General features: G+C 38.7%; 1 protein-coding gene across 16 annotated transcripts in view; it reads left to right on the top strand.

Moving 5' to 3' along the window:
* Positions 1–15,131, top strand: part of PUM2 (pumilio RNA binding family member 2) — a 103,759-nt gene that overhangs the window by 42,709 nt on the left and 45,919 nt on the right. For all 16 annotated transcript variants that reach the window (XM_058427021.1, XM_058427018.1, XM_032172333.2 and 13 more), the window contains 2 exons: positions 9,885–10,010; positions 12,988–13,130. In XM_058427021.1, the coding sequence (XP_058283004.1) occupies positions 9,885–10,010; positions 12,988–13,130 (269 nt within the window). The remainder of the gene's footprint in view (positions 1–9,884; positions 10,011–12,987; positions 13,131–15,131) is intronic.

Below are 15,131 nucleotides of genomic sequence, written 5' to 3'. Positions count from 1 at the left end.
TGGTCTTTGACTTTTAATCTGCTAGAACTCAGGCTTGGTACATTATGTTGTCTGTACTGGGTCTCCCCACTACCTCCCACAATAATAATATGGGAATAGCTTCCCTCTACCCTTTACCCAGTTTCCCCTAATGGCTACACTTAAATAATTACAGTACAGTATCAAAAACAGTAATATGATATTGATGCAGTATGTATGTATAATTTTATTTTATCATGTGTAGATTTGTGTAACCATTTTTATGCCTGTCTGATTTTGGCTAAGTTTGTACGAAGACTATTAACATCAGAGTCTATGGAAGGGGTTCTCTTTCCTTAACGTCGTATTGTTCTGTGTTAGTGCAATAAGGCTTCCTAAGCCCTAATTTTTATTTTTCAGTTTTTTTGTTTGTTTTGGAGACAGAGTCTCACTCTCACCCAGGCTGGAGTACAGTGGCATGATCTCAGCTCACTTCAGCCTCCGCCTTCTGGGTTCAAGAGATTCTCCTGCCTCAGCCTTCTGAGTAGCTGGGATCACAGGCGTCTGCCACCACACCCGGCTAATTTTTGTATTTTAATAGAGACGGGGGTTTTACCATGTTGGCCAGGCTGGTCTCGAACTCCTGATCTCAGGTGATCAGCCCCCCTCGGCCTCCCAAAGTGCTGGGATTGCAGGTGTGAGCCACCACGTCTGGCCTATTTTTTGTTTTCATCAAAAATTTCAGGCTACACAGTGGCGCCATCCTGAAATCCCAGCACTTTGGGAGGCCAAGGCAGGTGGATCACCTGAGGTCAGGAGTTTGAGACCATCCTGGCCAACATGGTGAAACCCCGTCTCTACAAAAATACAAAAATTAGCCGGGCGTAGCAGTGGGGGTCTGTAACCCCGTCTACTTGGGTGTCTGAGGCAGGAGAATCGCTTGAACCTGGGAGACAGAGGCTGCAGTGAAGCAAGATTGCACCACTGCTCTCCAGCCTGGGTGACAGAGAGAGACTCCACTCAAACAAACAAACAAAAAGTCCACATTTATAGGTGAGTGCCAGTCGCAGCCTATACTCGGGCCCTGTTTCTTTCCTCTTTTTGCCTCTCTTTCTTTTTTTCCCCACCCCTTTTATCCCTTGTTTGTCCTCGTATGTTAGAAATGTACTGCTACCTGTCTATTCATGGACAGCACAACGGTTTTTATTTCTTGAGGCTTTATGTTACAGTATTTGGCAGGCTGATACATCTGTTACTCTTCTTTTTTGGAGTTTTAAGTTTTTGGTTCTTATTTGCTTTTTTGTATGAACTTCAAAATTAGCTTATCTACTTCCAGAAGATAGGATTAAATTTTGTAATTTACTTAGGGAAATAGGACATCTTTATGCCATCAAGCATCAGGTTTTTTTTGTTGTTATTGTTTTTGTTGTTGTTTCTTTGACAAGGAGGTCTTGTTGTTTGACCCAGGCTGGAGTGCAGTGGTGCAGTCTTGGCTCACTGCAACTGCTGCCTCCCAGGCTCAAGTGATCCTCTCACCTCAGCCTCCCGAGTAGCTGGGACCACAGGTGCACGCCACCACACCTGGCTAATTTTTGTAGAGACAGGGTTTCGCCATGTTGCCCAGGCTGGTCCTGAGCTCAAGTGATCCACCCACCTCAGCCTCCCAAAGTGCTGGGATTACAGGCGTGAGCCACCGTGCCCTGCTGACATCAAGTATTCTTGTCCGGGGTATGATGTGTCTTTATTTTTGTTCAAGTTTACTGTAGTGTCATTTGAGTGCTTTAAATTTTTTCTCATATGGGTTTGCATATTTCATTCTAAGTTTATTTTATGTTTTGTTATTGTAAATGGCTTTCTTCCTGTCTTTCATTGTAGCTTTAAAGTGTTATCGATGTAAAATTGAGTACCATATATCAGATTTCATGAATGATGTTTTAAAATAGTTGAATCATCTTCCCATTCTTGGAATAAAAAAGACTTGTATATAACAATTATTTCTTTTAACATACTCTTTCAATTTGCTAGTATTTCATTTAGGATTTTTACATCTATATAGTTAGGTGAAATTAGTCTCTGTGTATTTGCAGTTTTTTCATTTTTTTTAGTGTCAGCATTCTTGCTTCACAAAAATAATTTTAGATAGGTCTTTTTTTTTTTTTTTTTTTTTTTTTCGAAGACAAGGTCTTACTCTGTCACCCAGATTGGAGTGCAGTGATACAGCCTCAGCTTCCCAGGCTGAAGCAATCCTTTCATCTCAGCCTCCCAGGTAGCTTGGGACTATAGGTTCAAGCCACGATGCCCAGTGAAATTTTTGTAGAGACGGGGATTCACCCTATTGTCCAGGCTGGTCTCAAACTCCTGGGCTCAAGTAATCCACCTGACTCAGCCTCCCAAAGTGCTGGGATTATAGACATAAGCCACTGCACCCAGCCCAGCCATTTCTCTTTTATTTTAATGCCTTAGAGTATTTTAATAATATTGGACTTATGTAATCTTTAAAGATGTGGCAGAACTTTCGTGTGTGAGAAACCTAATATAAATAAATTTGAAAACCTAGAAAGCATAGTGTATCAAAATTGACCCCACATTTTAACTCAATTCGACAGATAAGCATATTCATTGTTGACAATCTTTTTTATCCACGTTTGCCTGGTCACCTCTTAGCTGGCCAGTAGCTCATTTAGAAAAGGACTAGTTGATAGAAACATGTAAATGTACCATATAATTTGCAGTTATTTAGTAATCGCATTTTTAAAAAGTAAAAATAGGTGAGATTAATTTGAATATTTTATTTAGCTCATATCCAAAATATTGCAAAATGTAATCAATATGGAACTTACTAATGAGAATTTTTGCATTCTTTATATTGTTTTTGAAATATAGCTGATCTCAAGTCAGCTTTGAATATAGCTGATCTCAAACTAGTCACATTTTAAATGCACAGTGACCGTATGTGGAAAATTTTTAGAGTGTGAGTTGACAAATGTCTTCTGTACAAAGGGCTATTGAATATTTAAAGCTTTGCATCCCATATGGGTTTGGTCATGACCACTCCACTGTGCTGGTAAAGCATGAAAATAGTCATTAGATGATGCATAAATATTGCTACATTCCAGTAAAGCTTTACTTATGGGTACTTCAAATAATTTTCGTTGTGTTTGAATTTTATTTTTTTGAACCATTTAAAAATATTAAAACTATTCCTAGCTAGTTTATACAAAAATAGGTAAGACATAGGCTTAACCCATATACTTGGCCAGACAGAAATAATAGATAGGATAGAATGAAAACAAAAAGGCAGGGTTATGTAGTCGATTGGAGGGTTCCTAGAGTACAAGGAGTTGAGGGAGAATCCATAGTGGGGTAAATTGGGAATAAAGCCAGGTGATGGCTAGAAGGGGAATAAACAAACAAAAAGGGGCCTGTACAGTTCAGGCTTTGGGGGTTGAGTTATAGTAACCATGTAAGAGCTCCCCCAGCTACTAATAAAAGACTTGGTTTGGAGATTTGACCCTATAGTATGTAGTTTAGGCAATAATTCTGATACCACATAATGAACAAGTGAGTGCAAGAGAAACTCTCATGTAAGATAATGTTTCAAACAAAAATGACAGTACAAACAAGAAGGATCAGCTAGAAAACATGTCACAGAGTTCTAAGATATGGAAGGGAACTTTAAAGTTGTGCAAAGAACGTAAGATTATATTCAGAACCTTAAGAGATAAAGGATGTGAGCCATCAGAAATTATCAGAAGTCTTAAAACAACAGATTGCTGTGAAAAGGAGCCATTTTATGGTCTTGTAAGTAAGTCGTTGAAAAAGTAGTTCTAGGTGAGCTGCGTAATTGGCTATCACCTACCACTAAATGAATTAGGAAATAAAACGTAGATGGTCACCTAGAACGCTGAAATTCCCTACAGTAATCAAGACATGGGAAATATAAAGGAGAAATGAACAGCTATGGAATGAGTTAGGGAGTAAATAAAAATGTACAAAGCATTTGTAAAGAAAACTGTAAACTTTTCCAGAAGTCTTGAATAAATGGAGACACGTGATTTTTCTGGGCAAAACTCAGTGTTATAAAAATGTCAGTTCTCCCTAAATTAATGTGTGTATTAAATACACTCTTGGTCAGAATCCCAGCAGGTTTTTTTTTTCTCTTAAAAAAAAAAAAAAAAAAACAAAAAAACAAAAAAACTTGAAAGCTTGATTTTGATGTTTGTCTCAGAAAAGTAAATGGTACTTTTCTGTTGCCCAGGCATGGAGTGCAGTGGCCTATGGCTAATTGCAGCCTCGACCTCCCAGGCTCAAGCAATGCTCCTAGAAAAAAACAGAAAATTAATGGAAAACTAAAAATAAAGTGGAGGAGGAGGACTTGCTCAACCGTATTGTTTCAGAGCAGAAGCAGTCACTGCCTGATGCAGTAGAAGCCAATGCTATGGCACCAGGTTTTTGAGAAAAGCTTTTTTTGTAGGTCAACCAACAAGGAGACAGGAGTCCAGCTCAAGTCTCTCTCCCTGTGCTGGCTTTAAGGGAGTAATTTTTATTAGAAAGACCTTAGGGGATGGATTTTGAGATTATTAAGTGATTGGTGGAAGAAAAGGGGAGGCCTGGAAAGTCCTCAGCATGCACAGCTATCTCTTCATGCTACCTGATGGGTCACATGTGCAAATTGCAGGAGAGTTGGTATGAAACGCAGTGGAAATTTGGGCTGTGATGTCAGCAAGCTTGTTCTGCACAGACTGCAGTCCATATTGGTTTTAACCAATTTCAGCCAGTTTTGTTATCTTATAAACAGAGAGTTTCTGCATTTCTTTCTGCAAATTCTTTCTTTTCATATCTGCCATCCTGCAAACTCAAGAATTTTCATTAGTCACTGCTTTCTTTAACTTTTTGGAGCACAGTTTCAGTTTTTTAAAACAATTATTATGACAATTAAAAGAGTGTGGTACTGGACTCAAAATATATGAGTAGATCATTGAACAAGATTACTTTGAAATAGATCCGTGTGTGCATGCATGCTTGTTTAGGGTAGAGTGATGAGATGAATTTCAAATCAATGCCAAAAGAATGATTATTTGGAAAATAGCTTGGGGGGGAGTTATTGGGTCTCATTCCTAATGGATTGAAATTTTTAATGAGAAAAACAAAAGCATAAAAGATTTGATACAGTTTCCTTGTTGATAGCCAAACAACCATGAATTAAAACAAATTTTTAAAAAAATTTTTAATTTACCTATTAGGTTGGCGAGTCTTCAGAATGTTTGATAATGTCCTGTTTTGGCAGGAGTGTAAGTGGCACTCATGTTTTTGGAATCTAAATTGGTACAGTTTTCCTGGAGAATAATCTAGAAATGTGGGTCAAGAATTTATATGACAAAAACAGAAAAGTCAGGTGTGTTGGCACCTGCCTTTATTCTTCGCTACTGGAGGTTGAGGCGGGAACATCAGTTGAGCCGAGGAGGTCGAGACCAGCCTGAACTCTGCAAGATAGTGAGACATTGTCTCTTAAAAAAGAGAATTTATGTTTTCGTCCATTGAAGTGAATTTTTGTAAGGGTATAGTAATGTACAGACCTGTGTATCTAAAGAGAATAATGGCATTATTTATTTATAGCAAAAGATTATGAACCATCTACATATATAAAAATAGTAGACTGATTATATCATGTTCCTTCTATACAGAAGACTACATATTATGTAGCCATTAAAAAGAATGAGTGGCTGGGCACAGTGGCTCACGCCTGTAATCCCAGCATTGTGGGGAGGTCAAGTTGGGTGGATTGCTTGAGCACAGGAGTTTGAGACCAGCCTAAGCAATAGGCAAAACCCTGTCTCTACAAAAATTAGCCAGGTATGGTAGTGCATACCTGTAGTCCCAGCTACTCAGGAGGCTGAGGCGGGAGGATCACTTGAGCCTGGGAGGTGAAGGCTGAAATTAGCCATGATCATGCCACTGCACTCCAAGCCTGGGCAACAGAGCAAGACCTTGTCTCAAAAAAAAAGGACGAGCTAGGTATGTATCTGTAGACAGAGATTTATGATTAATTGGTAGGTAAAAAAGTGTATTAAAGTACCATTATAGAGTACAAAATGTATGAGTATATATGCATTTAGAAGTACGTATACATATCAGGAAAGGTTACATGAGGATTTTCACTTTCCGCTTTATGTCTCCCAGTATTTGAATTTTTAATAACAATCTTTATATCATAAAACTATATTAAATTAAACTTTTAGATTTTTTAGTGGTGTAAGTAGAACAGGAATCCTAATACATCGTTTTCTACTTTTGTGATAAAGGTAATTCATGATGGATGAAGCTGCAAACCAAAAGATAACTGAGACAGGTCTCAATCAGTTTAGAAAGTTTATTTTGCCAAGCTTAAGGACATGTCCATGTCACAGCCTCAGGAAGTCCTGACAATATGTGCCCAAGGTGGTTGGGGCACAACTTAGTTTTATACATTTTAAGAAGATTTGAGATACCAGTCTATGCATAAGATGTACATTGGTTTGGTCCGGAAATATGGGACAACTGGAAGCTGGGAGGGGGCTACCAGCTTAATAATAAGAGACAAATAAATAAGAGACAAATGATTGCATTCTTTTGAGTTTCTGATTAGTTTTTCACTGAATGCACAATTTACAGGAATAATCAGTTATGTGTTAGTCTGGCTTAGTGAAGAAATCAGATATGCTTTTTTCTCATGTGAGCAGAGGGATGACTTTGAGCTCTGCCTGTCCTTTGTCCATAAGGAATTTCCTTGCGGGCAAACTGAGAGGCAGATACGTAGCTTTTTTTTTTTTCTTTCTTTCTCTTTCAGTCTTTCTAGCTATCTTATTTAGGAATAGAATGGGAGGCAGGATTTGCCCAATGCAGTTCCCAGCTTAACTTTTCTTTTTGGCTTGGTGATTTTGGGGAGATTTATTTTCCTTTCACTAACCTGAGTGGAATCTTGTAACCTTTTTGACCTAGGGCATAGTTAAAAATAGGACTCAACAAATGGCTTTAAAATGAAAGGATTTTATTGAACTCATAGTTTAATTCATATTTTCTTCACAAAAAGTATAAACCAAAATAAAATTCTAAGGCCCCCAGCAACCATCTGAATGGACTTCTTCCTTGGCCACGGTGCTCTTAAAATTTAACTTGAGGCCAGGTGCTATGGCTCATGCCTGTAATCCCAGCACTTTGGGAGGCCGAGGCGGGCAGATCACCTGAGGTCTGGAGTTCACAACCAGCCTGACCAACATGGACTCTACTAAAAATACAAAATTAGCCAGGCGTGGCGGCGCATGCCTGTAATCCCAGCTACTCGGGAGGCTGAGGCAAGAGAATCACTGGAACCCAGGAGGCGGAGGTTGCGGTGAGCCAAGATCGTGCTACTGCACTCCAACCTGGGCAACAAGAGTGAAACTCTGTCTCAAAAAAAAAAAAAAAAAAATATTAACCTGAAAGACTGATTCAGGCTGTGATGGGAAGTGGGGGTTGGACATGCCTCATTATACCTCTCCAGCATTAACATCAACGCAGACCTTAAGTCTGTTAAGGAACAGAGTCTATTCTCTCTGAAGCCTGCTATCTGGAGGATTCATCTGAATGATAAAACTTGTTTCCACAACCTCTTACCGCAACCCAAGCATTTCCTTTCTATTGATCCCAGGTCTTTAGATAAACTCAACCAATTTGTCAACCAGAAAATTTTAAAATGTACCTATGGCCCTTATATTTGGCTCAGAATAAATCTCTTCAAATAATTTACCAAGTTTGATGCTTTTCATAGATAAAAGCAGATTTCTTAAATGGCTGTGTTGTGCCTAGACATGAAATCAGTGTTGAGGCTTGTATTTTTTAAAATTAAATAGGCTATAAAAAATGATTGTGTATAGGGAAAACTCTCTAAAACCGTGTTGTTATTTATTTAGGAGACAGAGTCTTACTCTGTTGCCCAGGCTGGACTGCAGTGGTGTGATACTGGCTCACTGCAACCTCCACCTCCTGAGTTCAAGCAATTCTCATGCCTCAGCCTCCCGAGTAGCTGGGATTACAGGCATGTGCTACCACACCCAGCTAATTTTTATATTTTTAGCAGAGACAGGGGGTTTCACTGTGTTGGCCAGGCCGGTCTTGAACTCCTGGCCTCAAGTGATCCGCCTACATCGGCCTCCCAGAGTCCTGGGATCACAGGCGTGAGCCACCATGCCTGGCCTAAAACCTTGTATTTCCTCACTCTCATGACATGACAACACAGACTACTTCTGTGACCAAATGTGTGGGCGGTTTTCTCCACACACCAAGCAGGAGACACCAGCTGTGTGTCCTCTAATTCAGTTCCAACACTGTCTACCCAGAGACAGTGTCAGATCCCAGAAGTTGAGGCCTCAGTCTCCAGGACTGCTTTCCACCCCCAACACACACTAGTCACAAGTCTGGGCCTCCAGAACTTCTGACCGACTGGCTTCAAGTTGGAGTTCCCACAAGCCCCTCTTTGGGTTTGATTTGCTGGAATGCCTCATAGAACACTTACTTTTACTGGTTTATTAAGAAAGATGCTGTCAAGGATACAGGTGTGCAGAGCTTCTGGGTAGGGTGAGGCATGGAGGAAGGGGTGCGGAGCTTCCATGCCCTCCCTGGGTGTGCCACCCTTCAGGAACCTGAATTTTGATTTTAAGGCCTAGTAAGATAATATTTTCCTTTTGAATGCTTTTCAAAAATATTACTATTATCATTTATTATTATTATTGTTATTATTATTATTTTGAGATGGAGTCTCGCCCTCTTGCTCAGGCTGGAGTGCAGTGGCGTGATCTCGGCTCACTCCAACCTCAGTCTCCTGAGTAGCTGGGATTACCAGCGTCTGCCACCACTCCCAGCTAATTTTTTTGTATTTTTAGTAGAGACAGGGTTTCACCATGTTGGCCAGGCTGGTCTTGAACTCCTGACCTCAGGTGTTCCGCCCGCCTCGGCCTCCCAAAGTGCTGGGATTACAAGTATGAACCACCACGCCCGGCCTATTATTTCTTATTTATTTTTGAGACACGGTCTCATGAAGTAATTTTTTCCAGTAGGTATGGTTGAAAGATCTATACAGTGATTCCTCAACATTTGAGAGTTTCTTTTCTCTTTAATGAGTACTGCAAATGTATATTTTTAGGTCTTTTTCAGCCTTTACTAAATTCATATGGACATATGTTACACTCAGAAGTGAGTGTAACTGGCCTTTAAGCTCTTTCTTGTTTCCTTATTGACTGGAAGGTAAAGTCCAAACTACTTAGCATGAACCAGGAAGCTCTTCCTTGGTCTTCATGATGGTTATACCTCCAGTTTTATTTTATCTTACACTATACCTCATTCGTTTTCCTCACCCCTTCCAAAGTTTATTAGACGTTCCTCCTCTCTATGCCCAGAGCACTTAATATGCTATATTCTATTTGCTAATATACCTGTTTTTCTCACCAGGGGGAGTGCTTTGTGAGGGCAAATTGTATATTCCTGCCTCACTGAATCCCTAGCTCATAATGTGACTTTATAAGATTGAGTGAAAAGCTACTATTTCCCAGTAGCAGTTCTGGCTGTCACATTTATTTTATGCCAGTCTTGTGCTAATACATACTGTGCAGTCATTTATTTTTGAATTTATATTTTTATTTTTTATAACATACCTTTAGAGAGAGTACAGTTGTGTCTAATCGGTATTACATTTAATTCTCACAGCAATTCTGCAAAACAGCTGTTTCTTAAATGAAAACTAATTTAGAGTTAGCGGTACGTGCCCAAGGTCACTTAGTAAAAATTTGAACCATTATGCACACTTTCCTCCCCACCCCCACACCACACCAGATGCAGAGTAGAAATGTTTTTATCTAATGAAAAAAATCATACTTTACATTGTCGTTTATTATTTCTCTCCTTTTAAAATATAGCTGGTGTATTCTCAGCAGGCCTTGCTCCAGCTGCATTTGTGCCAAATCCATACATTATTAGTGCTGCTCCTCCAGGGACCGATCCGTATACTGCAGCAGGATTGGCTGCAGCAGCTACATTAGCAGGTAACATACTATTTGTTATTCTTTATTATGGTTGCTTTTTTATGTATTTAGTTTTGGGTGTAAGCTTTATTTTTATCTATTTGGGCAATTTGAAATTCCTAAGAAAAACTGAAACATTATCCAGAATGAACTAAAGTTTCCAGGAAGTTAGTACTATTTTTCAACTGTAATGCTACAGGGAAAAGCTTAAGCAATAACTTTTCCTCGTATACGTAATTGGCTTACATTTCAGCTTTATAGTTTTAGCAATCTATTGTCAACCATGAATCTCCATTTTAATGACAAACCCCATTACCCGCAGAGACAATGCAAAGTAAAATTACTTCTCAGAAAATAGAGGTAGGTGACCTGCATACATAGGTCAGGGATAGAATAGAGTAAGATAAACAGTTACAGTAATTCTGAGAAAATATGTATCTAAAATTTCTTGAGCAATGCTAAAATGTACAAACAAGCTGGGGGACAAAAAGTTTGGATCAAGTTGGAAAGAACTTACTAAAAACCGCCCAGCCTGAGACTACCACCCAGAATCTGAAATAAAAGCCAAAGCTGGCCAGGTGCAGTGGCTCACACCTGTAACCCTAGCTCTTTGGGATGCCAAAGCGCCTGGCCTGGGTGACAGAGTGAGACTGTCTAAAAATGAAAACAACAACATAAAGGCCGTATTTATTGTCTGTATAAGTAAGGAAAAGTTGTGTGCGGATCAGGCACAGTCTTATTTGAACAAAGCAATTTGCTGATCTTAGTTGGAGTTGTTGGGAAGAGTTTGTTTTAGGTTGAGGTGGCTACTAAGACAGGAAATTTGTTAGTCTGAGGCATTGTATTGATTATACAGGCAAGAATAGGTTAATGTCTGCCTTCGAATTTTGTTTATTGGAATGAGTCTGCTAATGGGCTGACTTTCAAAACTTGAGGCTGTCACCTTTTTTTTGTTGTTGTTTTTTTGGCTTTGAGCGATATCTTGACTAAAATATTGTCACTAATCAGTTTGAAACCCACTTCTGACAGTCAGTCTTTTCCTAGGAGACTGACTTTTTTTTTTTGAGACGGAGTCTTGCTCTGTTGCCCAGGCTGGAGTGCAGTGGCACGATCTCGGCTCACTGCAAGCTCCGCCTTCCGGGTTCACACCATTCTCCTGCCTCACCCTCCCTAGTAGCTGGGACTACAGGTGCGCACCACCACACCTGGCTAATTTTTTGTATTTTTCATAGAGACGGTGTTTCACTGTGTTAGCCTGGATGGTCTCCATCTCCTGACCTTGTGATCCATCCGCCTCGGCCTCCCAAAGTGCTGGGATTACAGGCGTGAGCCACCACACCCGGCCAAGACTGACTTTTAAAGTCAAGATCTTGTTTTAAAAAATCGGGAAGAAATTTCAGATTTATATTTGATATCTTAGCTACCACAATGAAACTAAGCTGTCATTAGCTTTTGGTGTGGACTTGGATGGGATTCTATAAGGGTGTGAGCTTTTCTGGTGCCATTTAACTGAATGTTAGTATATAAAGTGTTGGTATAATACAGAGAACCACTAAACTGTGGGTCCGATAGAAGTAACTTGAAGAGGTCATTTAGTTTGTGTATAAGCATTCTGTGTATTTTGGACTTAGGTTTTCTAGGACCAGCATTGTCCAGTAGAAATACAATGTGAGCCAGAAAATGTAGTTTGAGATTTTGTAGTAGCCACATTATAAAAGTAAAAAGCAATAAAATTAATTTCAATAATACTCTTTAATTTGTCCCAACATATCCAAAATATAATAATTTCAGCATGTTAATAAATTCAGGCTCCTGGCTAGGTTGGATGAGTTTCTAGGTAGATGTTATGAATAGAGTTTACAAAACTTATATTTTTTATAATGTATCCTTTCATTTTTACAATGTGTCCTTTTTATTTTATTTTTACAATGTATCCTTTTCATTGTTTTATTTTTACAGTGTACCCTTTTTACTGTTTTTACAAGGTATCTTTTTATTGTTTTATTTTTACAATGTATCCTTTTTTTGGTAAACTCTATTCAGTGCTTTATAGTCCTCATTCCAGGTTCAGCTTACCTGGCTATCTGTAGAAATAAAAGCTTTTTATTTTAGTGATTCAGTCAAATATACTGGGCTTTTTTCCCCTTTGAATGCAACATGAAACCGAGAGTTTGACTTTTAAAAATACATTAATACAAATAAAGATGTCCTAAAATTCCACTGATAACATTTTAGGACATGTTTGTTATGTAAGTCAGGAATCATGACATTTTATTCATTACTTTAATGGTGAAGCTTATTGTGCATAAAACTATTTACTTTCCAGGAATCAAATATTATCTTGAATAAAGTAGACTGGAGCAGGAACAATTTATTCTTATTTTCCTAGTTTGCCTTCTATTTTTCTTTGTGCTTATATTATCTAGTGCTTTCTTGTCTTGACTCAGTTTCATTTTCCTAACCACATAAACACGTCTCATTTGTTTTCTTATAATTTGCAATTGTTCTGTGAGAATTGTGACTGTGAAATATGAAAAATATTTTAAAATTTAAGGTTTTCAACTCAAATACCATTGTAGCATGCTTGGTATCAGAATGTTCCCCAGTTTTGTGTTATAGATCAGTAGTCAAAATTCTCTGAGAGAAATGATGAATTGAGCATTTAAAAAATCTTAGTTTTATGGAATCTGTGTTCCCTGAATATATTATCTACATAGTGTCAGACCCAAAAATTGGCATTCATTAAATGTTGAATAGATGGTTAAGTGTCCTGTCAGTTTATTGGTAGCCTTGAGGTTGGATTCCTTGAGGTTAGATTCTCATCTTTTCCCTTTAAGACCATTGCTGTCACCCATCGATACTTTGTCTTTTATTATAAAGACATGTTCTTCTCTAAGTCTTCTTCCTGTCCCCTTTTATAATCTAATGATAGGTAACTAACCTCATGTCTATGTAAAATCTAGTAACTTTTTTTGGGGGGGTCGGGTGTGGGGTTTAGGTCCAGCAGTCGTTCCACCTCAGTATTATGGCGTTCCGTGGGGGGTGTATCCAGCCAACTTATTTCAGCAGCAAGCTGCAGCTGCAGCAAATAACACAGCCAATCAGCAAGCAGCATCACAAGCTCAGCCTGGACAGCAACAGGTAGGCCTTCCTTCTATTAAGTAATACCAAGTATTTGAAATTCTTTGAGCTCCTAATGTTTAAGATTTGTGTTTTTCGACTTATGTTTCCTCACTGTGTAACACGACTCCTGGCATAGTTGATACACAAGTATTTATGCATGGGATTTTTTTTTTTTCCTAATCAGTATTATATGAATTTAAAAGATTTGGTTGCATTCAGTTTCTGTGTTTCTGTTATTTTGTGATCTTGAAATCTCTAGCAGTTTCTAAATTTCTTTTCATCACTTCTTATTAGTGTGTTAATAATGTTCCTATCAAAATAATTATTCCTTCATATTTTTCCAGGTATTTAAATTACAATTTTAAATGTTAATGTGTTTCTGACCAGTAAAAAGGGGTTAGTAGGTATTTTTTATTTTTAAGCAAGAAATGATAAAATATTTTCACTAGTTAGCTTTAATTTCTGGAAAAAGAAAGATGTTTATATCTTTAAAATTTCACCCTTTTTCAAAAGAACTAACTTCATAAATCTAAAAGCACTATAATAAATATCAGAATTCTGGCTGTCACATTCATTGTATTTATACTGAAGAAGCACCATGGTACTGCTTGCTTGGCAGTTAAACTTCATTCTGAATTTCCTGTAATATATTTTATTTTATTTTATTTATTTATTTATTTTTTTTTTTGAGCAGTCTTACTCTGTCACCTAGGCCGGAGTGTAGTGGCACGATCTTGGCTCACTGCAACTTCCACCCCAGGTTCAAGCGACTCTCATACCTCAGTCTCTGAAGTAGCTGGGATTACAGGTGTGCACCACCACACCCAGCTAATGTTTTCTATTTTTATTAGAGACAGGGTTTCACCATGTTGGCCAGGCTGGTCTCGAACTCCTGGCCTCAAGTAATCCAGCCACCTGGACCTCTCAAAGTGCTGGGATTATAGGCGTTGAGCCACTGCACTCGGCTAATATATTTTGATTCTAAATAGATGCTCTGTTGAAGCTATTTTTAGCTCAGTCCTTTGACATCATATCACTTCATTGTTTAATAAATTATTTTTTAATCTGTATCTTTGGACAAACGTAATGTCACATTAGCTTAAAATATACACACCTGTGTTTGATGCTTGCTTAACAGAGAAGGACTTATGACTCCCACTTGTCCTGAGTTGTTTAAAATTAATGATTAAGTTTATCATGCTTGTGTATGATTGCTACAACAGCCATGTATTGCAGAATAGTAAACCTTGACCAGACTAAGTTTTCACCTTGTTTTGATATATAATCTTGTGTTCTTTTTAAAATACTATGTTTAAAAGCAGCTTTTACTCTTATTAAGGCTTCTGAATCCTGAAAACTTGATTTGGTTTGCATCAGTGTCGTAACAAATTCTTAATTTATTTGCCGAATCTTTCCGTATTTCCTTTTTCAGTCTTAGTGGGTTTTTTTGTTTGTTTGTTTTTTGAGATGGAGTTTCGCTCTTGTTGCCCAGCTGGAGTGCAGTGGAGTGATCTCAGCTCACCACAACCTCTGCCTCCTGGCAGCAGTTCTCTTGCCTCAGCCTCCCAAGTAGCTGGGATTACAGGCACATGCCATCATGCCCGGCTAATTTTGTATTTTTAGTAGAGAACAAGGTTTCTCCATGTTGGTCAGGCTGGTCTTGAACTCCTGACCTCAGGTGATCCACCTGCCTTGGCCTCCCAAAGTGCTGGGATTACAGGTGTGAGCCACTGCGCCCAGCCTAGAAAATAATTTTAATAAAATCTAATTTTAGACCGGGTGCAGTGGATCACTTGAGGTCAGGAGTTCGAGACCAGCCTGGCCAAAATGGTGAAACCCTGTCTCTACTAAAAATACAAAAACTTAGCCAGGCATGGTGGCGTGCGCCTGTTGTCCTAGCTACTGGGGAGGCTGAGGTGGGAGAATCACTTGAATCCAGGAGGTAGGGGTTGCAGTGAGCTGAGATCATGCCATTGCACTCCAGCCTGTGTGACAGAGCGAGACTTCGTCTCAGAAAAA

Source organism: Hylobates moloch, unplaced genomic scaffold (genome assembly GCF_009828535.3).
Source record: "Hylobates moloch isolate HMO894 unplaced genomic scaffold, HMol_V3 SCAFFOLD_13, whole genome shotgun sequence".
Classification (NCBI taxonomy): domain Eukaryota; kingdom Metazoa; phylum Chordata; class Mammalia; order Primates; family Hylobatidae; genus Hylobates; species Hylobates moloch.
This window is presented reverse-complemented; position numbering and strand designations above follow the sequence as displayed.